General features: G+C 41.1%; 3 protein-coding genes and 1 long non-coding RNA gene across 4 annotated transcripts in view; 3 read left to right on the top strand and 1 right to left on the bottom strand.

Annotated features, from left to right (window-relative positions):
- LOC146968411 (uncharacterized) overlaps positions 1-19843 on the top strand; it is a 42766-nt gene extending 22923 nt beyond the window's left edge. The window contains exons 2-3 of the long non-coding RNA XR_015034211.1: positions 19399-19503; positions 19670-19843. This is a non-coding gene — a long non-coding RNA (uncharacterized LOC146968411). The remainder of the gene's footprint in view (positions 1-19398; positions 19504-19669) is intronic.
- The window catches only part of LOC146968396 (uncharacterized), a 431785-nt gene extending 411446 nt beyond the window's left edge, over positions 1-20339 (top strand). Inside the window, exons 19-20 of the mRNA XM_085760507.1 lie at positions 19935-20033; positions 20217-20339. Of these exons, the coding sequence (XP_085616633.1) occupies positions 19935-20033; positions 20217-20339 (222 nt within the window). The remainder of the gene's footprint in view (positions 1-19934; positions 20034-20216) is intronic.
- LOC146968412 (high affinity immunoglobulin gamma Fc receptor I-like) lies at positions 17-7635 on the bottom strand. Its single transcript, XM_085760345.1, has 5 exons — positions 7463-7635; positions 5687-5928; positions 5228-5470; positions 468-704; positions 17-33 (listed from the first exon to the last, which is right to left on the bottom strand). The coding sequence occupies exons 1-5, from the start codon at positions 7633-7635 to the stop codon at positions 17-19; spliced, it is 912 nt and encodes a 303-aa protein (XP_085616471.1).
- LOC146968413 (butyrophilin subfamily 3 member A2-like) lies at positions 13259-16287 on the top strand. The gene is made up of 8 exons (XM_085760346.1): positions 13259-13358; positions 13930-14271; positions 14428-14715; positions 14815-14928; positions 15138-15268; positions 15578-15691; positions 15837-15941; positions 16135-16287. The coding sequence occupies exons 1-8, from the start codon at positions 13265-13267 to the stop codon at positions 16285-16287; spliced, it is 1341 nt and encodes a 446-aa protein (XP_085616472.1). The 5' UTR covers positions 13259-13264.
- Positions 20340-25823: the final 5484 nt, after the last annotated feature.

Raw genomic sequence — 25823 nt, forward strand, 5'->3', positions numbered from 1 at the left:
ATGCACGTGTCTCGTCTCACTGTGGTTTTTCACCTTGGTGACAACAGCCAGCACAAAAACCTCAAGTCACACACACAGATCAAATTAAAACACACCACATCACCGTGTGTGTTCTTCAAGAGGTTTATGTGTTTCTGTCAGTGTTTTTTCTGTGAATGTCTGAGTTTCCCACAGTTGAGTCGTCCCAGCAGCAGCAGCAGCAGAATTATTATCACAACGCTTGAGATGATCCTCATGAGGAGAAGGACATGGATGATGTTGTCTGAGTAGAGACAAGTGTCTCTACAAGTGTCTCTGTGGAGTTCTGCAAAGACGACAGAAATAAACTGCTGTAAGAAGACAGTGGAAAATGTTTCACCTTCAGCTACAAACTGATCTTCACATTTGACCTTGGATAGAAAATGTCATCAGTGTACATTATGAGGCCACAGTGACCCATGAACTTCAACTTTGAAATTCTCTCTCACTTGTGACAGTCAGTCTGCTCTCTGGTGACTCTCCAGCTCCCTGGATGCTGCACTTGTACAGTCCTTCATCAGACCTGGAGACGTTTAACCTCACCTCCATGGCAGTACTGTTGTTCACTGGGATGTTGTCTTTATAGAAAACAGCTTTGGTGGAAGTCGTCTTGTTTCTGCAGCGCAGAGTCACAGTATCTCCCTCCATCACAGGAAGAGCAGGACTCTCCAGGATCACTGAGCCACCTGAACAACATGTGGAAACTTAAGCCAGGATCAGACTACACGATTTCAGGCCGACTTTCCGATTTCGTCATGGCCCACACATCTCCACTGTCAGGAATGACGAACTGATGTAGTGTGACATAACTGACAACCAGCTATTTTGTGTCTACGATGCTATAGGATACCCCAACACAAAGTCTATGTTAGATTTTATTTATTTGCGTAGACACTGCAAGACCTTCTGCCACTGTGATTATTTAATCTGACATGGTGACCATCGTGAAAGACAAAACAATTGTGTAGTCTGAACCTGGCCGTAGGTACAAACTTCCTCACACAATGCCCTTACCATAACCATAACAATTGTATACAGATAGAATAATAGAGGACATTATATAACACAGAATAGATAAATGTGACAGAACCCAAATATCTTTTCATGGTAGAATTATCACAATCAAATAAACTCTGTGACAGATCAACTCCTTGTCAAAGAGTAGAAGTTCTGGAGATGGACTGGTAAAGCTGTGTCTGCTTTAAGGTGGTTGTTTAATTGTCACATGTGATTAAGTCAATAGGGGTCGTTATTGACAGATATGTGACAATTTCCCTACAGTTTCCATTCTACACAGACACTGAGAGAAACCTCAGATTATTACATGGTCACAGTAGATCTGTAGTAGCTTCAGAAAAACAACAAACGTACCAGTGATGGTGATGTCGATGGTGTTGCTTCGTTTTCCTCCTTCAGTCTCACACCAGTATTTTCCACTGTCTGATGAATAAAGTCCAGTAGCTGTGCAGGATGACCCTGATGATGAGCTCTCCATGACACAGAGTGGAGTAAACACTGTACCATTCTGAACTTTCCAGAACTGAGCAGAACCATCAGTCCCGTCACAATGAAAAGAGAGAGATGAGCGTTGAAAGAACTGCAGACGGTCTGGAGTGATACGAAGAGAAGCTGCACCTAAAAGTTCCCAAAGAAAACATCCAAAAGTTGGTATTTGAATATCCATCACAAGAGGAACAAATTGAAATGGATCAACATACATCAGTCTTATGACAGGTATAATTAAACAGACAATTTTTGTAAGGTATGTTTTGATATACAGGAAATATTAGCATTTACTCATCTTTTTTAACTCCCACTTTGTGGTAATGTTTTTGTCATCATGTTCATTTGTGAAAAATGTCATCAGATAAACAGCTTTTGGTTAATATTCTTAGAAAAACAAGTTTCTCACCACTTTGCCGAGCGTAGAGACTCTGAACTTGTGTCTCCAGCAGAAGAAATTCAAGCATCACTAGAGAAACAAAGCAGCAATGTTGTAAATCAGCAACAGATGCTTTGATGAGCAGCAACTTCTAAAAGTGAGGACAGGAAGAGAAGAAATGTGACACTGAGTACTCACACAGTCTGAAGCAGAGAGCTGTGATCTCCATGTCGTCTTGCTGCAGACTGAGCGTTGAGCTGAAATACAACTGAAGTATAACGTACGTGACAACTTCCTCTTCCTGTGGAGGTTATTTCTGATCCTGCTGCAGAAGGGGGGCAGGGTCTCAGAGGCTGAGGTGGGCTCTCAGTGTTGAGACGTGACATCACTGGTTAGTTCCTTGTTTTAACCAGTTTGTCCAGTCTCCTTTGTTCAGGTCATACTTACTGGGAGTAGAAACACTGTACATCTGTCACCACTGACTGATGAAACATGTTCACCTTTTCACTGCAGAGGTCAAAGGGCCTGAGGCTCCTGTGGCTGAAGAGATGCTCTGTACCAGAAAACATCTGTGTTCAGGGACCAGTCCAGTTTACTGTCCAGGTGCACTGTAGAGGTGACCGTAATTACATTTACATCATTCCTCGTCCATCTCACAGCGATGACATTGAGGGGGCCACACAGTGACTGACTGACTACATCAACTTCTGCACTGACATTGCTGTGTCTGCCAGGGAAGTGTGCTGCTTTGGTAACAACAAGCCCCGAATCCCTGGTGAGGTGAAAGCAGTCCTCAATTGGAAAAAGCATTCAAGGATGCAGACCCAGAGGAGGTAAGGAGAATGCTGAAAGAGGTAGGCCAGGGAGGCTTATAAGAAGAAACTGGAGGGGAAGATGCTGCACCACCCGCCCCCGAGGTTGTTGGGGAGCATACCCACTCCAGTCTTCTTACAAGGAGAGGTCAGGGGTGGAGGATGCTGTCCTGTATCTTCTCTGTCAGACCCACTCCTACCTTGAGGGGGGAGGCTGCGCTATGAAGATTTTTTTGTCGATTTCTCAAGTGCGTTTCACACCATTCAGCCCCAACTTCTGCAGGAAAAACTATCTACCATGCAAGTGGTAGGGATCGGCCGCATTACATCCACCACCACCATCAGCGGTATCGTACGAGAACTCCGCAGGGGATCATGCTGTCCCCCATCCTCTTTACCTTGTACACTGCTGACTTCCAACACAACTCTGGGCTCGGCCACATGCAGAAGTTCTCGGAAGACACAGCAGTTGCAGAACGTATCAAGGGGAACGAGGAGGGGGAATACAGGAAATTGGTGTGAGAAGAATCAGTGGCCCACTCCTTATGTGCATGGGGGGTAACTGCCATTCCGACATCCCACCAGCCCGATATAGGACTCTAATTGTCTGAATGGCAACACTTAATTCTCTATCAAATGTCCCGTCATTCCGACATTTTTTGCCTCCTATGGTCGGAATGACGGTATTTTTTTCTTTTTTTTAAACATCCCGCCTTTCCAATAATTCCTTTATTCCTTCATGACATAAACTTCACACTTCAGGTTTTCTATCTGAACCAAGTGTGTGTGAAGCTGCTCTACATCCAGTCTGTCGTCATATTAAAGATCATAAACTCACAGTAGATTCACACAAATTCAATCACAATGGATGTAACACACACTGAACAGCCAAGAGTTCTGTCCACTTTAATAAAAAAAACAACTTTTACATAGATAACACATTTTTTGAAAGTCTCTAGTTATGACAGCTGCATGCCATGTCATAATTCTGACATCCCACCATTTCAACATCCCAATAGTTGAAGATCTCAATATTTCAACATCACATTGCTCCGACTGTATTAAACCTTATTGTTCCGACGTTGTTCTATTGTTTGTGAATCTCAATATTTCTAACCCTAACCCTAACCATTAGTATCTACAAGTCCCAACCCTAACCATAACACACATCCTATAACCCGCTGAGGGCTGATCAGCACTGCGGAGAGCTCCCCAAACAACCCAGACCCCAGTGTGTCATTTACGCACAACTTGCACCAGAGTTTATAACAGGAGGTCATGGTGTTTCATTCTCTCCTCACATATTAGAACAACGGGATATCAGAACAATGAGATTTCTGAAAAATTGCTCATTTTCTGAATATTGGGATGTCGGAATAATGAGCGGACACCAACAGCTGCCATTTTGAAGCAAAAGTATATGTAGTCACTATAATTACTGCAAATTAATAAAAATGATTTGAAAAGGCCTGGTCCAGGTTTCTAAACCAGGAAGTAAAAGGGGATGAAGCCATGTTAATTACAGCAGACGGTTATTACATGCTCACTACACAACAACAACAGAATAACCGTCTTCACCACAGCTGGTCTTTATTATTTTCATCTTGTTTAAAACTGTGGCCGTGTCTTTAGTTTCCCATGTGACTAAATGTGGTTTAATGACAAACTGCATCTGTATATCTGCATCTCTAAATAAAACCCTGAAGAAGACGCTCTGACAGCTCTGTGTATGTGTCACGTCTCGTCTCGCTGTGGTTTTTCACCTTGTTGACAACAGCCAAAACCTCAAGTCACACACATAGATCAAAATAAAACACCACAGCATCGTGTCTGTGTCCTTTAAGAGTCTTCTGCCTTTTTGTCGTTGAGTTTTTTCTGCGAACGTCCGAGTTTCCCACAGTGAAATTGTCCCAGCAGCAGCAGCAGCAGAACCATTATCACACCGGTTAAGATGATCCTCATGAGGAGAAGGACATGGATGAAGTTGTCTGAGAAGACACAAGTGTCCCGACAAATTTCTGCAAAGACAACAGAAATAATCTGCTGTAAGAAGACAAACTCGACTAAACAGAAGGAACAGTGGGGAACGTTTCACTTGCAGCTACAAAGTGTGATCTTGACCTTTGACATTCTGGATAGAAAATATCATAAATGTACATTATGTGGCCACAGTGACCTTTGACCTTCAATGACCAGATTCAGTTTGTCCGTGAGTCCAAACAACTCCAATTGTAGTAATTTGTGAAACGTTTCCTCAAGGTTATCATCAATACAACCACGGCCGTAACCTTTGACAGCATCTGATCAGTTCATGTTTCCATTGTGAAGTTTAAACAAGTGCCCTTTCAGGTGTTTCTGTGATATCAGCTTTATGTGAATGGGACAGACGTATGGACAAACATATATTAAACCTTTAGCTCTGACCGTCAACACCACTGAGGGAAAGTAAAATGCATGTTAAAGACTTTCCTCTGGGATTAAGTTTTTATAAACTATGAAAAAATATGACTCTCACCTGTGACAGTCAGTCTGCTCTCTGGTGACTCTCCAGCTCCCTGGATGCTGCACTTGTACAGTCCTTCATCAGACTTGGAGACATTCATTGTCACCTCAATGGCATCACTGTTGGTCATTGATGCTCCATCTTTGTAGAAAACAGCTTTCAGGTTGGTGGAAGTCGTCTTGTTTCTGCAGAGCAGAGTAACAATATCTCCCTCCATCACAGGAAGAGCAGGACTCTCCAGGATCACTGAGCCCTCTGAAGAAAATTTACAGTTGAGTAAAATGTCAGATGCACGAACATATGAGTAGAACATCTAAAGATTTCCTGCATCTGTTTTTTCAATATACACTTTGCAATATAAAACTGGCTCAGTGGATTGTTATCTTCATCTAGACAAACACTAAGAGAAACTTTAGATTATTGCATGTTCACAGTAGATCTGTAGTGGATTCAGAAGAACAATGAACGTACCAGTGATGGTGATGTCGATGCTGTTGCTTCTTTCTCCTCCGTCATTCTCACACCAGTATTCTCCACTGTCTGATGGATAAGCTCTGTCAATGCTCCAGGATGACCCTGATGATGTGCTGTTCATGACACATGGTGTAGGTGATAAGATATCGTTCCGGACTTTTCTGAACTGAGCAGAACCATCAGTCCCATCACAATGAATAGAGACAGACTCATGTTCAAAGAACTGCAGGCGATCTATCCTGATACGAAGAGAAGCTGCACCTGAAAGTTCACAAATAAAACATCCAAAAGTTGGTATTTGAATATCCAGAAAAGCAACTTTTAAATGGATCAACATTCATCAGCCTTGTGACCAATACAATAATATAGACTATTTTGTTTTTTCAAGATATGTTCTTGTATTTAAAGGAAATCAAAGCATTAAGTAATCTTTTTTAACTCCCACTTTAAGATTGTCATCAAGTTAATTTCTGAAAAACTAAAATCCCAAAACAGGTTTAGATCAGCATGCTTCCACTAATCTTCAGACTGACAGAATGAAGCATAAAACAATCATCACAATTTATATTAAGAAATGATCAAAAATGTGGAGTTCCTTACCACTTTGCTGAGCATAAAGACTCTGAATTTGTGTCTCCAGCAGAAGAAATTCAAGCATCACTGGAGAAACAAAGGAGCAATGTTGTAAATCAGCAACAGATGCTTTGATGAGCAGCAACATATAAAAGTGAGGACAGAAAGAGAAGAAATGTGACACTGAGTACTCACACAGTCTGAAGCAGAGAGCTGTGACCTCCATGTCGTCTTGCTGCAGACTGAGCGTTGAGCTGAAATACAACTGAAGTAGAACGTACGTGACAACTTCCTCTTCCTGTGGAGGTTATTTCTGATGCTGCTGCAGAAGGGGGGCAGAGTCTCAGAGGCCTCAGTCTCAGGATTGTTTTTACATGTCACAATGCTGTAAGAAAGATTTAGAAGGGTTAGGGTTGTTGTTGACAATTATTTTTTGTATATTATTTGACCTACCCCAAACTGGGTTTAAATGAGAGCTCTTAAATATAGATTCTTCACAATGCTACCAATCATAAAAGATGAGTAAAGGTCTAGAAAATTATCATTAAGTAGGATATGCACTAGTGCCTAGAATCATATTGTAGGTGGTTGTCATCTGCTAATAACTGTCACAAAGCTTATAGGATAGGTGAGCTGACGTTGTCTGTCAAAAAAATTGTGGGATGTAAATGCCTGAATTTCCAGAGAACAGTCAGCTCCATTATAAGCTGATGTGGGGCGATGCGGGAAGATTCATTTTTTTAGACCTTTAAGACAATAAACCATAGGTATCCATGGTCCAATGCACTGTGACATCGAGTTAGACCCCCCTCGAGAGATGAAGTCTGCTAACCGCTAGCTTCTCTAGTTGTAGCAACTTTAGCAATGACTGCACCATAACAAACAGCGCAGTCTATTTCTCGCAAACCACGATCAAAAAGCCACTCAAAACCACAAATAATGCTCAGAACAGCACCAAATGTCATCAAAAGTACAAACAGGGTCCCATCCCATAATACGAGGCATCAAACATCTGTTAGCTTTGCCTGGTTTCTATTGAAAAGAGACCAAAACAACTTACCCACTCTCCTCCAGTTACGTTATGCAGCAACTTTCCGCATCCAGCATAGCGTCCAGGCGCTGACAAAACACGTCCGAGTCCGACTGGTAGCACAAACATCTGGTTTCAGCGGCCATTGGCAGGCAGTGACCACACATGACCATTCGAATCCCCCATTGCCCAGCACATAGACTCCATCGGCAGTTCCCCCTCTTTCACTTTTCTCCTCAATTTCCTTCAGCTCCTTTTCTGTGATCTCGGTCTCAAACTGATAGTGGCGCCCATCGAAGCGAAACCAATCGTCGTTGTTGTCAAACTCCATAAACTCAGCCATGTTGTCCCTTCTGTGATGTCTGCTTGTTATTGCCACGGTTGCAGGTAGTCCCGCAGCTCAAGGCTGGAAATGTTGATTATTAGCCTACTCCGTGCAAATGCAATCAAAGTTCCTATGTATCTGGCCTGTTCATCAGTTTATAAAAGTTATTATTGAGTGTTCACAGGGAAATGAACAGAATCGGGCATTTCTAACTTTAGATATTTGTGGGAGAAAATCATGTAAGCGTGAGATTAGACGCGAGGTGGCCACTGCCTGCCAATGGCCGCTGAAATTGAATGTTTGTGTTGCCAGTCGGACTCGGACGTGTTTTGTCAGCGCCTGGACAGTATGCTGGACGCGGAAAGTTGCTGCATAACGTATGGAGGAGATTGGGTTAGTTGTTTTCATCTCTTTTCAATAGAAACCAGGCAAAGGTAACAGATGTTTGATGCCTTGTATTATGTGGTGGGACCCTGTTTGTACTGTTGATGATTTTTGGTGCTGTTCTGAGCATTATTTTTAGCTATGAATGTTTTTTTGATCGTGGTTTGCGCATGGAGAAATAGACTGCACTGTCTGTTATAGGGGTGCACCGAATGGCATTTTCTGGCCGAAGCCGAATACCGAATAAAATCAAAACGCTTGGCCGAATATTTATATTATATAAATTATAATTATAAAGTTTTTAAATAAAATATTTTTTTAAACTTAATTTTCAAAGAAAGTAAATGTTTATTGACTATTCTGACAGTTTTTGAATATTCCAGTTGCCGTTGCTCATCAAAAAAGCACAAGTTATATAAAGTTTTTCATTTAGGCCTATATCGGCCCATTGTGAGTGCTGAAAGATCTATGCAAGTACATTCCAAAAAACCCAAGTGTCTTTTAAAACAGTGGTTCCTTACCTTTCTTGGTCATATTTTTTTTTAATTCATCAGTTAGGCTACTAGACATTTCAGGCGACCTCATTTGAATTTCAGGTGACCCCACGTGGGGTCCCGACCCCAAAGTTGGGAAACTCTGTTTTAAAAGCTGTCGGCCACGGACGGAGTGGGCGACATGCTGAGACGAGGAACTTTCGTTTTAACTGCTGCAGCCGTCTCTCCCTTTCGTAGCCTACTCAGCATGCTGTTCAGGGTGTTTGGTTTTTAAATGATTCATTAAAAGGTGCGTTCCTACAGGAACGGTCCCCTCCCTCAGTCCTCTCAGTGGCCGTGTCTCCGCTGCAGACAGGACGCACCGGGCTCTTGGAGCGACGTGCAACGGTGCGCGCCGTTGCTGTGCACCTTTCCCCCCGCTGCTCTTGATGCTGTTGTTTTTCCAGCAGTAGGAGTCACTTACTAATAAAGCTGGGGTTTAAGCTGCCGTTTCGATCGTTGCGCAATCCCGTATTTATCAGACCTTTTTTTTAAATATTCGGCCTTGCTTTGCGCTCATTCCACCGAAGGTCGAATGTTGCTTTTTTTGCAATATTCGGCCGAATATATTCGGTTACCGAATATTCGGTGCATCCCTAGTTTGTTACGGTGCGGTCTTTGCTAAAGTTGCTACAAGTAGAGAAGCTAGTGGTTAGCAGACTTCATCTCTCGAGGGGGGTTCTAACTCGGTGTCTTGGTGCGTTAGACCATGGATTACATTTTCGTCTGAATATCCCTTTGAATAAGCTCCTAGGAGACTACAGCCCGGGTTGAATTTGCCCAGAATTGCCTTTTAATGTTCGGCTTTATTATGTGGCATGACCCAAAAGTTATAGTTAGAATCTTTTTAGTGGACAGGAATGAATCCAGAATAGTGTGAAGCCAAAATTCTGCTCATCACTGTCCCTGAGCCTGAGTTATCCAGCCTGATGAACTGTAGTTGTCCAGAGGTCCATCTCTATCCATATGAGCTCAATGTAAGGCCTACACTGACATGACACAAGTATCCTCCTATATCACATCCATATTGGACAGTTGTGAACCTTGTGATTTAATTCCAGTACAACCATCACTTTAAAGCAGTACTAAAGAACTTTCAGTTTTGGTTGAGTTTGGCGGCGCCTGTGGACCAAAAAGGTAGTGTTTTGCCTGAAGGAAGACTCCATTTCCCATGAACACTAGCGTGAAGCCCTGTAAATATCCTGCATTAAAATTAACAGAAGACATCAAAACTAAGTTTCTGTTTCCAGTGGATCATTTCAAAGTGAAAACACAAACATAATCCATTGCTTAAGTGCCGTTTTGCCTGCTCCCTCCTTGTTGTGACTCGCAAAAGTGAAAGTGAAACTTAAGTGAGAGCAGGGTTCCTACCATGCTCCTCAAACCTGCTTAGTGCCAGAGAAAGAGATACAGACCCCCTCAGGCCATGACAGAGGTGTCATTCAACTTGTTGTAAGTCGATGTATCATCACAAAAGTTATGAAAATATTTTATGAAGGTTGAAAAGTTACTTAGTGCTGGTTTAAATGCAAGAAGTCAGTGGTGTGAAAGCTGGGATGGAGAGCTGAATTTTGCCTCCAAAAACTTTTTCTGGGTCACTGAGATAACAAAATGAAATTGGACAGTGGTTTATGATGTTTTATTTTATAATGATAGTTGCATGGCAACAGGGTTAAAGTTCAGCTGTTAAGGTGCTCGGAATAAAACTGATCACTCGATGTCATGTCTGTGTTTAAAAATGAACTGATAAATTGAAGATTTGATTAGCAAGTACTTTAGCCTATTAATCAGAAATTAAGTTCTCCTTGCAATTTCAGTTTTATTGAAATTGCAAAACCCTGTTTCCGATTATTTTGATTCCTGTGTAATTCTACTAAAAACTAAAAAACTAAATGATACAAATAATAATTATAATAGTTTAAAGAATAAAATCATACTTTTTAGTTTATAGAAGAATGGCTCGGCTGAACTTGAACAGTTTGGAAGTTGTACATGATTTGAGATGAGCCATAAAAAGTCTAAAGGTTTCTGCAGTTGACAAACTGGAGCAGTTTATGATCATTAGTCAGTAAATGATTCACAGACTTTACACCTGTTGTCAGTTGAAATGAGCAACACATCGAACAACAGGTACGTTGTTTTCTCAATAATTTTTGTTCTAGAAAAAAATTACAAAATTCTGTTTGTTGCAGAATATGTGTTTCTAAATTCAACAATGATTAGACATTTAGTTGAAACACTTTAGTGTCCATGGAAATGTTGTGTCAATGTATTCCAAATGAAATGTGATTATCTACTCTTTTCAAAATGTATGAGCTGTATACATAAACACTTTTATGGATTTATAGACTTGTCTGGTAGTTCAACAGCAAACTGTGAGACATAATTTTCTCACATAAATGCTCATGTGAATTTTAAATTGGAAAAGTGTTTCACGGAAAGAGTTCTAGTGAAGGTATACGTCAGGTTTATCAATACATTTTTTAGATTAATTACGGATATATATTTATTCTGCAATGAAGTTTGGGTCAACATGATTTTTCCTGTTGTAGAACTTTGTACAGTAAGTCTAGTTGGGCTGGATATATTGTTTCATATTTATGAAACTGTCGTCACACCACTTGACAAAGTCAGGGAGTGCCCGTCCGTGGTCTCACTCTCACTTTGTGCCCTGAAGGAATGAGATCAAAGCTGTGTCTTCTGGAAATTTTACTAAGAAACTGTCCTCTTTGAGAGACCCATCTGTCAGTGAATAGAAAGCAATGAAGAAAGAAAACACCCTCGTGGAGAACTTGCGTTCCTCTTTTTTGCTTTTTTGTTTTCTTAAATGAAGCCATAACCTGCTATTGGGATACCGTGTTATTGTTTCATGGTGTCAGGGAGTTCCTCAACCTGGAGACATCTTGAATAAAATCAGACCTTTCAAAACGGGAAAAGAAAGTGTTAAAGACATCAGACAAACAGTCACTATTAACCCCATTTGCACTGATTTGGGCTCATTACAGCACTGATTGTAGCCATAGATTTGATTCTCTGCCAGGCTGATGCGGTCACCTTTTTTTTAGATTGTTTTTCTATTTTTTCTATTTGGCTATTTAAAGGTGTCATATGTAAGAATGTGGCCAAAAACGGTTACTGCAGTCAAATTCAAAACACAGTGATCTCGTTTTTCCTCCCAGCCGTAGCGGCAGCTCAGTGGAAGCAGACTGAGGCTGAAATGCTACTGACGCTGCCGTGACTGGGAGAGAGGGCTAGGTGGCGCAACATGCCACCATGTAAATTCAAAACATAAACATGATTTGCAGTCTGCAAAAAAAGATTTTGAATGTGAATACTCTGGCTGTACAATTGTTGTTGGTGAGTTCATCATGTTATATGAACATTATTCCTGAGTCTCTGTGACATATTAAGAGGATTTTATGGCCAGTTGCTTTAGATTTCTTACATACTGTACCTTTAAGCCCTGACCTCTCTAGATACAGCCATACCCTATCTCGTGAGGGTCACCACTCGCCAGTAAAAAGATTGTTTTCTTCTTATTAATAGATTCCAGGTCCTTAGATACCTATGTGTGGCAAGGTGAAGAGGGCCCGGGCGGGGGTGGATCCCACACCTCCCGGGTAAGAGTCACGCGCGCTAGCCAGTCACCCAAAGGGACATCCCCTTGTAGCCAGGGCGCATGATCAATTGGAGGCATAGTGACAGGAACCGTCAACTGTCACATCTGGCTTATTGTGTGAAAAAACAAACAACCAGCTTAACTTGGATCACTGAATCCATACAAATTGTGATATATGACAAAATTGTATCAGTGAGTTCATTAATATTATCACCACAACTATCAAAGAAGCATTGCCAATCAGTACATTCAAAACAAGCTTGCTTGCAAGGTGAAGATGCTGTCCTCTGTCCAGAGCTGCAGCTCCCAGACTATGCTCCTCTGGGGCAGTACAGTGTGGGGCCAGGAAAAAGAACTTCAGCAACATAGGCACGCATGAGCACACTTTACACATAAGAACTCAAAAACAACTTGCACCGGGAGACAGGGGAAAGGGGGTGGAGGTGTCCCAGCGCAGATAGGCAACCAGCCGCGGCCGCAGCCATCTTCTCCAAGATGTTTTCCGTGTTGCTGTACCCACAGTCAGAGTGCTAACAGCTCTGCCCACTCCATCAATCATGTTGGGCAGCTTCATGGGGCTTTGGACTGCTGTCACTGTCTTCCGAATTTTTCGATACACCAGGGCAATGCCTAATCCAATCAGCAGATAACCTGTTATCATGGTTCCGAATATGTAGACATCCTCGATGACCTCAACGTAAAGAATCGCCAGGCACACGACCCTCCGCTTCTCCCACGAATCCATCATGTGATCAGCGGTGAACTGTCCGTCAGGGCAGACAGGTTCCCCCGAACCCAAGCTTCTTGTGAAGAAAATTCTGTCAATTGCGTTGAGAGACCAGTTGTCCAATTCCATGATTTAAATTTGGAGAGCAATGCGGAGAGAGGCTCCCAAAGTTTGAGACAAGACAGGACGAGACGTGAGAAGCAAAGCAGGGAAGATTAGGGAGAGGGGAGAGAGGGAGAGATGCGCCCGCCTTCGTTGAGAGCAGGAAGAAGAAGAGTCAATGATAAGTGTGAAACTGCTTTCAATTGTAAAAAAATGTCCAAAGATCAGTTTAGAAGTGTATTTGATGTGTTTATGGTTTGTGTACATTTCCAGACCTGCATAATGTTTCATCATCTGGCTGGACTCTCCATCCAGTCTCCACTCACAACCATCAGTGTCCTGGTCATCCATCTTCTCCTGATGCCCTTTGCTGGAGGTAACTTCATACGAGTAGATGAACTTGATGAGTCTTTTCATTTCAATAATGCATTAAATTAATTAAATTTGAAATGTGTCGCTCATGGTGTTGAACCCACACATAATTCAACCCACCTCTTGTAAAATGAAGAATAAGAAATGTGTACAAATCGTTTCCCTGGCAACATACGTGTTTACTTACCACGTAAACAGTAATAATAATGATACATTTTATTTGTTAGTCACTTTTACAGGTGCCCAAACACACTTTACATAGATATAATTATGAAGTATCTGGTGACAGACCAACAACAATGGGCATACACCAGTGCATCTAGTAATTGGATAAAGAGCAATATTGTGCAAATTTTGGATAAGAAAACATTTGCGAATGATTCAGTCTGCATAAAAACTGTGTAAGCAGGACTTACAAATACATTTGTTTGTAAGAATGGTTCGTGAATGAGGCCCATTGGAAGAAGACAGTCTGGTAGTACCTGATCTTGCTGTACAATATTCATTTATTAATGACGAAAGCATCAACATAATTCTTATGGTTATTAACCAATATATATATTCTCTCTTTTCAGGTCAATCTCTGTTAGTTGTTCCATCTCAGCCAATAGTGGCAACGGTTGGTGATGACATAATTTTGCCATGTCACCTTGAACCTGCTGAGGATGTTACTGCCAAGACATTGGAGTGGACGAGGTCTGACCTGCAGCCAAGAATTGTCTATGTGCAACGTGCAGGTCAGGAGCTGATATATGACAAAAACCCATCGTTCTCAGGACGAACATCACTGTTCACTGATGAACTGAAGCACGGAAACATTTCACTGAAACTGTCCAGAGTGAAACCTGCTGATGAAGGGAGATACAAATGTTTCATACCAGACAAGAAAAAAGAATCCTTCATTGAGCTTCTCGTTGGTAAGTAGAGAAATACTTCACCAAGGGCATAAATACAAATGTTAATTTACCTACCTTCACAGTAATACATTTTCTTTGATGCCTCTTCCTTAATTATTAATTTGATGGTTGTATTTCTGACTCTTATTTTGAAATGTCCCTGTTGTCCATTTTCAGGTGCTGCCTCGTCACCTGTCATCAGTTTAGCAAGGACTGACAAAGACAAGGGGGGAGTGGTGTTACAGTGTGAGTCTAAAGGCTGGTATCCAGAGCCTGAGCTGCTGTGGCTGGACGCTGAGGGAAAGCTGCTCTCTGCTGGACCTACAGAGACAGTCAGAGGTCCTGATGTCCTCTATACTGTCAGCAGCAGAGTGACTGTGGAGAAGAGACACAGCAACAGCTTCACCTGTAGAGTCCAACAGAAGACCATCAACCAGACCAGAGACACTCACATTCATGTTCCAGGTCAAAACTCTACATTTAAACACTGCGTAAGTTTCAAACAGCTGAGGTCTAGTTCTACACAAACACCATCTGATCTGATTGTGTGTTGTCTCATTTCAGATGATTTCTTTAAGGTCCAGTCCAGTTCTTCTCTCATCACTGGCTTGGTTGTTACTTCGGCTGTTTTGATTATTCTCTCATTTGTCTTTTTCATCTTGAAGAGAAAAAACATCAGTAAGTCACAAATGAACTACAGTGGTTTGTCAATGTCAAGTTTCCAATGGCTTCAATTGGAAAGACTGAGTCTGGGGACATAGAAGTTCACTGTGACAATTAAATTCAACTTAATCAAAGTGACAGGTGTTTTATTGTCATACTCTTATATCACAGTGAAGTAAGTAAATGTATTTTATTTTGAAATTGAACTGTTTGCTTTTACACAGAGACCAAGAGAAACCAGGGGGATGAAACTGATGGAGGAGAAACAGAGAGAGAGAAGCTCATGACAGGGGAAACAGTGACAATGGAGAATGACAAAAAGAAAAAAGGAAACAAGGAAACAATTAAAAATGATGTAAGTAGTGTTTTCAGGCAAAGGAGAAAAACAACATGAATTAAATAAAGCTCAGATTGAGAGCGAAGGATATGAAATCTTTACATAGAGAAACAAAATCTGAGTGTCCAAAGAGACAAAGAAAAGACAAGAACAAAGAATGGCAGAGAGAAAAGTCAAAAATGAAAAGATGACTTACTTCTGAAGGATAATCACAATTGAAACCAATGAAAGTTGAATTACACTTTTCAACAGAACATGTTTTCTTCACTTCTTCTTTTAATGTCTCTCTTGTTGTCTTTGTTCAACTGAATTGTGTTTCAATTAAAGAAGCAGAGATCTGAGCAGGAGAGGAGGGAGGAAGAGGAAGAAAAGAAGAAAAAGGAGGAAGCTGACAAGAGAGTGGAGACCATGAGAGAGCAACTGAAGAACAAGAAGAAACAGGTTTGTCTCCAAGTCACTAATACAACAGACTGATTACAGTTTGTCCTTCAGCATCTCACTAACAGTCAGTTTGTTCAGGTCAGTGGTTTTAAACATGAAGAAATGAAGATCTCTGTCATGGTCTTCATCTTCTCTCTCCTCCCAGATTAAAGAGAAACAAGCTGAGCTGCTGAAGCTCAGTGAAGACAATCAGAGGACGGAGGAAGAGCTGAAGGAGCTGAAGGAAAAGCTGAACACCAAGAACTCAGAGGTTTATTTCTTGATATTGATCCTTCAGCATTGGTTCACATGTCTAGTTGACTTTCTTCATCTCTCCTCCACTCAGTGACATGATGTCTCAGATAAAGTCCACTGGCTGTATAATGAGCTCCTGGGTTGTAGAATTGAACAGAGACTTTAAAGTGGTCATCATGTCTCTGTCTGTCTCTCCTCCTCCCTCACAGCTGCAGAAGATCAGAAACACACCAACCCGGCATCGCATAAATGTTTTCTCTACAGTAAGTCCTGATGTCATGAACCCAGTGAAACACTATGATGTTCCTCATGAACTAAACACCAAAGTCATTGATGATCTCATCAGCTTTTCTCAGCTGTAGACTGTGAATGAGATCAACACTGAGACACAGACTGATTCTCTGCTGCTTGTTGCTTCACTTTCTTCATCAACTTCATGAACACAACATCTGAACTGGTTCAGTCTCCTCTGAGGAGAAACCCCATGTTACCAACCACAAGACACAGAAAAGTTCACAACAATTGATGCTGCATTTGTTTCTATATGAGTCATTGGACAGTAAGTTCAGTCACATGTTCTTCTTCTGATCCAGAGTCCAACCAGAGAAGAACTGAAGGAGAAGGAGGAGAAAGCTGAGCAGGAAGTAGAAAAGCTGAAGAAAGAGCTGAAGACCAAGGAGACTGAGCTCCAGACCAAGAAGAAGGAGGTTCAGATTTGTAGCTTTTATACATGTTTTTGTTCGATTTCTCTTTTGAGTTCAAGGTGGTTCTGATTTGTGTCTTTTAGGGTGTATTCATACCTGTTTAGTGCGCACCCTGGTGCGCACCAAATGTTAAAATGATACATTGTTTCATTTTTCAGTTACTGCTTTTTGTCACTCGGGACCAAACTTGGAGAACGTCATGTCTCCATGACTACCGGCTGAAATCTGGAAGCGCTGATTGATAAAACTTTCATGATGGAGACTCAAGTAGGGCCGGTTGTTAGTAGCTCTGGTCATTTATTTCTATATTGTTTGCATGTATAACTCTGTTTGGTACTTCCGGCTGGTTTCCGGTTGCGTTCACCTAGCTTGGTCCCGTTAGTTAAACGTTAAACACGGGCGGACCTCTGCTGCTCGGTAATCAGCTGCTCCGCGGACACAAGGGGCGGACCCGCCGACCTGTCCGGTGTCTGAGCGGACTCAGCGGACACGCACCGACGGTCTGCCCCGCTGCTGCTGCTTTGTTTGTGGGGACAGAGCTCCGTAGGACCGGAGCTCCGTAGGACCGGAGCACAGGGCGGTCTCCCCGCTGCGTTAACCCGTTGTCAGTGACTACGGGAGCCCTTTTAGCTCAAACCTGTTGAGTTCGCCTGGCAGTTGGCTTGCACCAGAGTGCGGTTGCTTTCACACATCAACTAGTGCACCAGAGTTCGGCTGGAGCCGAACCGAGACCACCTCCTCAGGCCGCACTAGTTTTGGTGCGCATTAGAGTGCGATGTGCTTTCACACTGACCCAAACTGGACCAAATTTAGTGCGCACTAAATTTAGTGCGCTCTAACACTGCAGGTGTGAATACAACCTTACACAACGTTTTCTTTCAGTAGCTCATGATTTTGTTCAGTTTCTCTTTCTCGCTCCATAAAGTGATTTTAAAAGCAGCACTCCTTAGGCTGTCAGGACACTGTTGTCTGGATTCTGGATATTGTTGGGTTCAAGAAACAAAACTACCATTAACTTGTGATAAAGTGATGAATAATTTTTCCATCTCATCTCTACTCTGTCCTCTTTTTCAATTTCACGATGCACCCACTTTATTCACACACACAACAAAAATCATAGTTGGCTTGATAGTCATAAGGTGTGTGAACTGGTCTGGGGAAGCTAACTGAAGCTTGTGGTAGGAGCCATTTACGTACATTAGACATACATTAGACACACATTGTAAACACATTTACATGCACATGACACTTACATACATTTAAATATTACATACAACACAACATACACTTAACATACAGTTTGTGATCCCGGGATGTACATTTTATGTATGAGTTTAGCAATTGTTCCTTTAGATGACGTTTAAACAAGGAGATAGATCGTGATGTTTTGAGGCTGTCACTCAGTTCATTCCATATCTGTGGTCCCCGACACACCACACTCATACTGGTTCCTACTAGTTCACGTTTTTTGCCTACAATGAGGTGTTTATGTCTGGTATTGTGGGTGTGTTGGGGGACGAAGACTGGCATGAGTTGTTTTAGTCTGAGGTTCAAACCTGAGATCACCTGATATATTGCGCAAGCGTTATGGAAGTAATTGAATTCATTGAGTCGAAGGATACCATACTGGGCAAACAGATGACGAGTAGGTGAATTTGCTTTTGTCCAGGAGATGGCACGGATTATCTGTTTTTGTAAAATTTCAAGTTTCTTAAGATGGCTGGGATAGGTGTTGCACCAGATAATGTTACAATAGTTTAGATGTGGTTCGAATAGGTTTTTGTACAGGCTGAGGAGGGCAGAGTGCGGAAGCAGGTGTCTCAGTTTGAAGAACAGGCCTACGTATTTGGATAGTTTTTGGACAAGGTGATCTATGTGGTTCTTAAAATTTAAACGGTCATCTATGAGGACCCCAAGAAACTTGGTTGAGTGGACTCTTTTTATCTCTTCACCGTCTATTTTGATTTGAATGGCCGAATTTTCCATTTTTTTTAGTTTTTTGTTTGAATTAAATAACATATAATTGGTTTTCCCAATATTAAGGGAAAGTTTGTTTACTTTAACCAATTATCCACACTCAAGAGCTCATTGTTAAGGAGGTCCTGGAGTTAATTTATATTGTTGTGTGATGTAAATAGGTTAGTATCGTCGGCAAAAATAATTTTCTGGAGAACTTTAGAGGAATTAACCAAATCATTTATGTAGACAATGAAGAGAACAGGCCCGAGAATAGAGCCCTGAGGGACCCCATATTTGATGTATTTGTGTAATGATTTACTGTTGTGTATGTTCACATATTGTTGTCTCTGAGAGAGGTAACTTGTAAACCATTTAAGAGCTAGACCTCTGATCCCATAATGGGTCAATTTATCCAACAATATACTTAGATTAATGGTGTCGAAGGCCATGTTCTAATGCGTCATTTGCTTTTTCAAGGAGATCAAGGACAGTCATACAAGTAGTATTTTTCTTCCTGAAACCGTATTGAGATGACGTAAGTATATTTAGTTCATCGAGATAGCCGCTCAATCTGTTGTAAACAACTCTCTCCATTATTTTGGAGAGTGTGAGTAAGATAGATATAGGGCGGTAATTAATCATATCATTTTTATCTCCAGATTTATATATGGGGATGATTTTTGCAATTTTTGTCTTTTCAGGAACAATGCCTGTGGACAGGGAGAGATTGATACAATAGACGAGTCGCCCTACAATTACATTAGCAATGGATTTTAAGATTCTGCTGTTTATTTCTGTGTTTCCTCTCAGATGAAACAGAAACAAGATGAACTCCAGCAGCTCCAGGAAGAGAAGAAGAAACTAGAAGATGAACTTCAGAGTCTGATGAAGGAGCTGGAGACCAAGAACCAACAGGTTCATTTGTTCAGTCAGAGATTTTCTTAGTTTCCTCCAGTCCACATGTTTGTAACAATAAGAGAAGACAGCTGAGTGTCTCCACTGAGTCATGTGTCACATTCATGTCTTTAAGACAAAGCTGGTCCAACACTGAGTCTCTGTCCATGTCTCTGTTCAATCCCAGCTGGAGACAAACCAAGCTGAGACCAACAGGAAGAAGGAGGAAGCTGAGAGAGAAGTGGAGAAGATGGAGAAAGAGGTTGTTCATCTGATCATTATTAACTCTCTGTCTCCTCTACTCTTTCTCTCTGTACCTTCTCCACATCACACTGATCTGTTTGTCCTCACTGGTCCTTGAACGTCTCACAGCTTCACTTTATTCACTGAATTATCCATCCACCTCCACTCACTGCTTCACACATGTAACTGGATGTTTCCTCCTCCATCAGACACCCAGCCAGCAGAGACAGGAAGAACTAGACAAAGACTACGTCATTATGATCGATCCATTTGGAGCAACTGTTGATCTCAGAAACGACTCCTCTGAGGTAAAGATGAAGATCAGAGAAGAAATGTGTGTTTCCCAGTAGAAGCTGGATTTGAGCTGAGCTTCTCCTTTATCAACAAGAAGAAACTCTTAGTGAAGTTTAGTGATTATTGTCCTTCATGGTTATTTAGTCAGTCTCATGTTGTCACTTCCTGTTTGACATGATCCACTTTCCTTCAAACAGACACTGCAGCTGAAGAACTGGAAGTTAAAACTGGAGTTCACCGAGAAAAATGAAACCATCACACTCAAACAGTATCACCAGTGTCAGCCAGGAAAGACAGAGCCTGTGAGTTTCACTTGTTAAAAGTTGTTTTCCATTTCTTGCAGCTCTTCTCTGTTTTTTCTTCCTCATTTTCTGCTTAAAGGGACATTCTGACTATTTACTGCTTCACATCCATGAAGCTGGGGAAGTGATGGACGGTCAAACCTCTACAAACACTAGACTCTACAATTTCCACAGAGCAACAGAAACATGATAGGACTTTCCTCACAGCCTGAGCTGTACTCTGTGTGACAAACGCACTTCATGGGCCCTAGTTTCCTAGACCGAGCGAAGTCTAAGTGCAGCGCAGCTTCGCCACGCCAACGGGGTGTTTTTGTCATTTTATACTTGGACATGGGCGGAGGAAACAGCGACGCCAGAGGCCGAACCTCTCCCAGGAGGAAACAGCTGTTTTGGTCCGGAGGTCCGAGCTCAGAGTGACCAATAATGAGTTTAGTAATATACTTAACCAGGATTGATCTGATACACTGAGAACGGCTGCCCAATGTAATAAACAACAACTAATAAACTAATAAAGAAACTCACATTTATTCAAACCCTGTGTATAAGATGAGAGGTGTAGGCTACACTAATCACAACATGAACAAACACCATGAAATCAGCGTAAAGGACGCTCTCTCTCTCTCTCTCTCTCTCTCTCTGCCCTCCTCTCTCTCTCTCTCTCTCTCTCTGTCCGTCTTTTTTTTCTGTGATAGAGATGCTGAGTATACTGTAGTAGGCTATATACTGACTATCTGATACCGAGGCTGTTGTGGTGGACTAAGAGAGATAATGATTTGTGTTTTGTTTTTCATTACGGCTGCGTGATGCGGTCGCACGCGCTTATGAATTAATAAGTAAATAAATAAATAAATAAAGGGGATCATCACAAGGGCAGAGTGGTATGGCAGCGACATGCAGTCATCCACCCTCAGTCCTGCTTTTGGGACATCCACAGCTGCTTTTCAGTGCCAGTTCGTCCCTGCTGTGTTAATTCAGGTGGAGTTTCCATTACGTGTGCCACAGCCTTTGATCTCTGCTTTGATCTGACGTCAGATGTGACGGGACAATCTATATAGATATAAATTCACGTGTTGATTTCGTTAGTTGCATTAAATAGTGGTTATTGTGGATATTTATTGCATTGAAATGTGTCTGGAACTGTGGAGATCTGCCTGTGAGGTCTTGGTGACGTGTGTGCACTGCAGGTCAGTCAGCCAAACTTCCACTGCACCTGCTGCGCTTCGCCCTGCCCTGAGATTAGACCTGGTTGGAGGTGGCGAGCTTTCAGCGCAACCTCGGCGGGACATTCTTCCAATCTGACTTTGCGCTAGGCTGCGCTGGTCGAAACTTGCATTAGACCGGCTGCGCTACCTTGCGCCACCTGCGCTGCGCCAGCAAACTAGGGCCCGATATGTCAAAGAGCTGCAGGTGAACACAGGGTTTCTGTCATGGAGAGAACAATTCACAGCTTTGATCTTCTCCAACTCTACATTCACAGATCTGGGAAAATGAAGAAAAGTATGAAGAGGAATGTGGAGATCTGGTTAAAGCAACACTTATAAACCCCAGTGGAGAGGTCTGACATCATGTTACATTATATACTGTTCGTACATCACATCTGTCTGCTTATGATATATTTTGATGATTTATTTTATCCTCAACTTCTTTTTTGCTTTTTGTTACAGGCTGTGGCGACATGTACTCGTCAACAACTCTGAAGACGTTTGCTGATGTAGTTTAATATTGTGTTTCAGCTTTTTATGAACTTCCACACATAATAACACAAACAACACAACACACTGTAGTGAGACACTACAGTAAAGTCATCATTGCTTATACACATAGAAACAAAGAATAGATCAAAGTAAAAACAGATGGTCTTTGGAGCTGATTTAACACAATCTGAGGATTTGATCATCATTTATGATGATTCAGAGTGTTTTCATATCTTTAGTAGTTTCTGGACATCATTTACAGTTTGATTGTAGAACAACATCTGTGTAGACGTCATCATTTAGTTGATGTGTTATTCTTACCATGAGCACTGCAATCTGGTGAATTTGTATAAAAATTTTGTATAAAATCAAAAACCTGCTAAATTAAAATTTAAGATGTTTTTTTTTAAACCTTGAGTGTGGAGGTTTTTTCCGTTTCATCTTCATGTTGTGGTTTCATGATGCAGGTTGCTTTATCTTCACTGTTGTTGGTTGATGAATGATGAAACTTCAAATTAAAACGACTAATGAGATTCAACCTGAGATTAATCTGGACTCCACCACTCAGCAGAATGAAGACGAACATCACTGAGCAGAAAACAGAAGGAAACTGAATCAGATGCACTTCTATCCTGGAACATGTGAGAGTTGAGCAGAAGAAGCTGAGAACGTTGTTCCTAGACTACTCACTCAGTCTGAAGCTGAGAGCCGTCCCCTCCATGTCGTCTTCCTGCTGCTGACTGACGGACTGACTGACTGAGCATCACACTGAGATACAGCTGAAGAGGAGAGTCGATGAGAACTTCCTCTTCCTGCTTCACTCTGATTGGCCCAGAGGCTGAAAACTCTACTTAGACCACATGTGACCATCTGCACCACAGTTTAACCTACCAGACGACTCACAGCTTTGAGGACGTCAGATATCTCCTCCATTGGAAGGAACAGGAGCTTGTGTGACTGGAGGAGAAACACTGAGTGGTAGAAGGTCCAGATTCTACAGACTTAGGATCAAACACCAGGTCCACATCATCATCATAATGAGCTTATTCTCACTGCCAACTATGAACATGTGCTATGATGTGTTAAAACTGATGCATTCTGGGATATCTGATCTCACACAACAGAGCAGAAACACAGCATTTCAGTTTAAACCACAGGCTGCTTCTTATTTACATGAGGTACAAGTACAGCATCAGTGCTGGAAAACAGCGCCCCCCACTGGCAGCATCACTCAACACATCCACATCATTGGTGTTTTCAGCTGAACCCAAACAGTGAAGCTGTGAGTTCACACTGTTCAGCCGACGTTGAAGACAAACTCTCATCAACAACTGCATTCAAAACAAAGGCAGTATGAAGATATTGGCAAAAATAAATCAATAACTGATCAGATGTAATTGGATCCAGTCGTCATCAGAGTGCGACTTGATTTCCTTAAAGCTGCAGTGTCTCAGTTTATCAACTGCTCAGACTAAAGAGTCATTGTTCTGAGTCATGATGGTTTTAATTGCACCTGTAATATTTTACACTGGTGATCACCAGACTCAAAGTTCACTTCAGTACAAACACACTCATAGTGAAACTGTTTAATTATTGATTGATTCATTAATATATTATATCTGAAGACGTCTGTGTGAATGATGTTTTAATGTTTGTAACTATTTCAGCCTTCAAGCAGCTTCTTCAGTGTTTGGAGACCAATCAGCAGCTGTTACTGATCAATATACTGAACAATTACATGAAATTCTACAACTGATCAACCAGAGCAATAAATAAAAGTCAATGATCTGTTAATGATTCATAAACTCTATCAGAGCAGTGGATATGCAATCCACCAAACAACAGGTTGGACAAACCTGAATTATATTATTGTTCTTATAGTGGAATATGCAATACATGTGATTCAAAATTCAGTTTTTATTAATTGAACTTGAGAAAACAACACTTTAGAAATGTACACATCCAGTTTTATTACACATAAACATGATTAAACTTTATCTTTGGATATTTCCTCTTCAAAAGAACTGTCTCTCTTTCTCTCTTCAGTCTTCACTCGTACTGTAAGACAAAATAGTACATAAATATTATATCTGTGGTAAATCATGACACTCAACTCAACGGTCACTTACTCAGCTTTTCACTGAGTTTCCTTCAGTGGCCTTCTTATTATGAATAAAGGTAAAACTTTACAATAAGGGTCCCTTAATTAACATTAGTTAGTACATTATTAAGCATTAATATATAAACTAATGTGTTAATTAATGCTGAGTAATGCATACACAATAACTAATTACATTATTCAACTTTTAAATGTATTAACTAACTTTGAGTAGTAAACATTAACTAACTGCTTACTAATAGGCTACATTAGTGTCAGTAGTGAGAGCGTGTGTGTGTGTGGGTGTAGGTGTGTGTGTGTGTGTGTGTGTGTAGTATGGAGTGTGGGAGGGAGGGGTTTTTACTTGTAATTGTTTTTTCTGTCTCTAATTTTCTATGTGTGTAAAGCACTTTGTGTTGCATTTCCATGTATGAAAGGTGCTCTATAAATAAAGATTGATTGATTGATTGATTAATTAATGTGTTTCCTAAGCATAAGTAATACATAATAATGTTGATTGTTAAAATATTTGTTAACATGCTTAATAATTATGCTTAATAATGTATTAACTAATGTTAATTAAGAGACCCTTATTGTAAAGTGTTACCGAATAAAGAAGTAATAAAGATCTCACCCTGAGCTTTAGGGAACTGTAGTATTTTCTAATACTCACAACATGATTCACAAAATAATCAATAATTCATCAATTGGATTAGGCGATTCCCACCTCAACATTTGCATAGACACTTTTCTCTTGTGGTGCATTGGCTGCTCTGAGGTTCTGGGAAGACTTGGATCTGAATGATCCTGGTGCTGTTTTGGAAACAAGTGGAATTTGTATTTAACATAGCCATTAGCACATGAAGTACAATTTCAAAGAATTCAATTCAACACAGTCACAGATTGTTTAAAATCATCAGTATGTTTGTTGATGATACATGTTGGTGTGACTGACAGCAGAAGTCTCCTGCTTCTACATCTGGTTATAAATACTGGTGGTGACAGAGTGCAGGGCTGAACAGGCCTCTTACCGTTTTCTGTCTGTGCTTCTCTGTTGTGGTTTGTCTCAGTGCAGACGTTCAAACTCTCACCAGCGTCAGCAGCGTCTAAAACAACAGACCACAGAGAGAGGGAACAGAAATCATTGTTTCCTCATCGTTAGAGTCGACCGCTTCAACTGCCACTGACCCCTCTTCTTATTTTAACCTCCTCAGTGGTCGACCTAGACAATGAATACGTGACTGTGTAAAAATTAGGTGCATGAGAATGCAGATGTGTGAAAACTCTTGTTGTTTGTTTCACATTAAGAAAAAAACAAGCCTATTCACCTGCATCCCTTCTCCTTTTTTTTCCATTTGTGACAACGTCTGCATACTCCAAACTATTTTCATAATTTGCATCGTCCACTACAGAAACTGAAAAACAGAGAAAGTCTATGAAATAGAACAGAACAGACTGAAGGCTGACAGGTGGACAGGTTATACAGACACACATTATATTATAACTTGTTCATCCGAGTCACATTACTTAGAAAACTTACCTGAGCGTGACGTTCTTGACGTCTTTGAGCAAACTGATGGAAAGAAAAAGAAAAATATTGACATCAGTAGAAACAGACTTTAAATATTTGACATATACAGTATATTATAGGGAGAGTAGCTGCTTCACTGCACCTCTGTGTTTCCTAACATGGAGAAACCCCAGAAATAG

This window comes from Trachurus japonicus, chromosome 18, assembly GCF_045865225.1.
Source record: "Trachurus japonicus isolate A0001 chromosome 18, Traja_1.0".
In the NCBI taxonomy this organism is placed as follows: Eukaryota; Metazoa; Chordata; class Actinopteri; order Carangiformes; family Carangidae; genus Trachurus; species Trachurus japonicus.

What these genes read in the sequence shown, in the direction of transcription:
- LOC146968412 (XM_085760345.1), bottom strand. Translation starts at nt 7,635, where the DNA reads ATGGCTGAGTTTATGGAGTTTGACAACAACGACGATTGGTTTCGCTTC. An exon ending in GGCAATGGGGGATTCGAATG is followed by an intron (nt 5,929 to 7,462) that starts GTCATGTGTGGT and finishes TCTTCGTATCAG; the next exon opens with GATAGATCGCCTGCAGTTCT. An exon ending in CATCGACATCACCATCACTG is followed by an intron (nt 5,471 to 5,686) that starts GTACGTTCATTG and finishes AATTTTCTTCAG; the next exon opens with AGGGCTCAGTGATCCTGGAG.
- LOC146968413 (XM_085760346.1), top strand. Translation starts at nt 13,265, where the DNA reads ATGTTTCATCATCTGGCTGGACTCTCCATCCAGTCTCCACTCACAACC. An exon ending in CTTCATTGAGCTTCTCGTTG is followed by an intron (nt 14,272 to 14,427) that starts GTAAGTAGAGAA and finishes GTCCATTTTCAG; the next exon opens with GTGCTGCCTCGTCACCTGTC. An exon ending in CACTCACATTCATGTTCCAG is followed by an intron (nt 14,716 to 14,814) that starts GTCAAAACTCTA and finishes GTCTCATTTCAG; the next exon opens with ATGATTTCTTTAAGGTCCAG.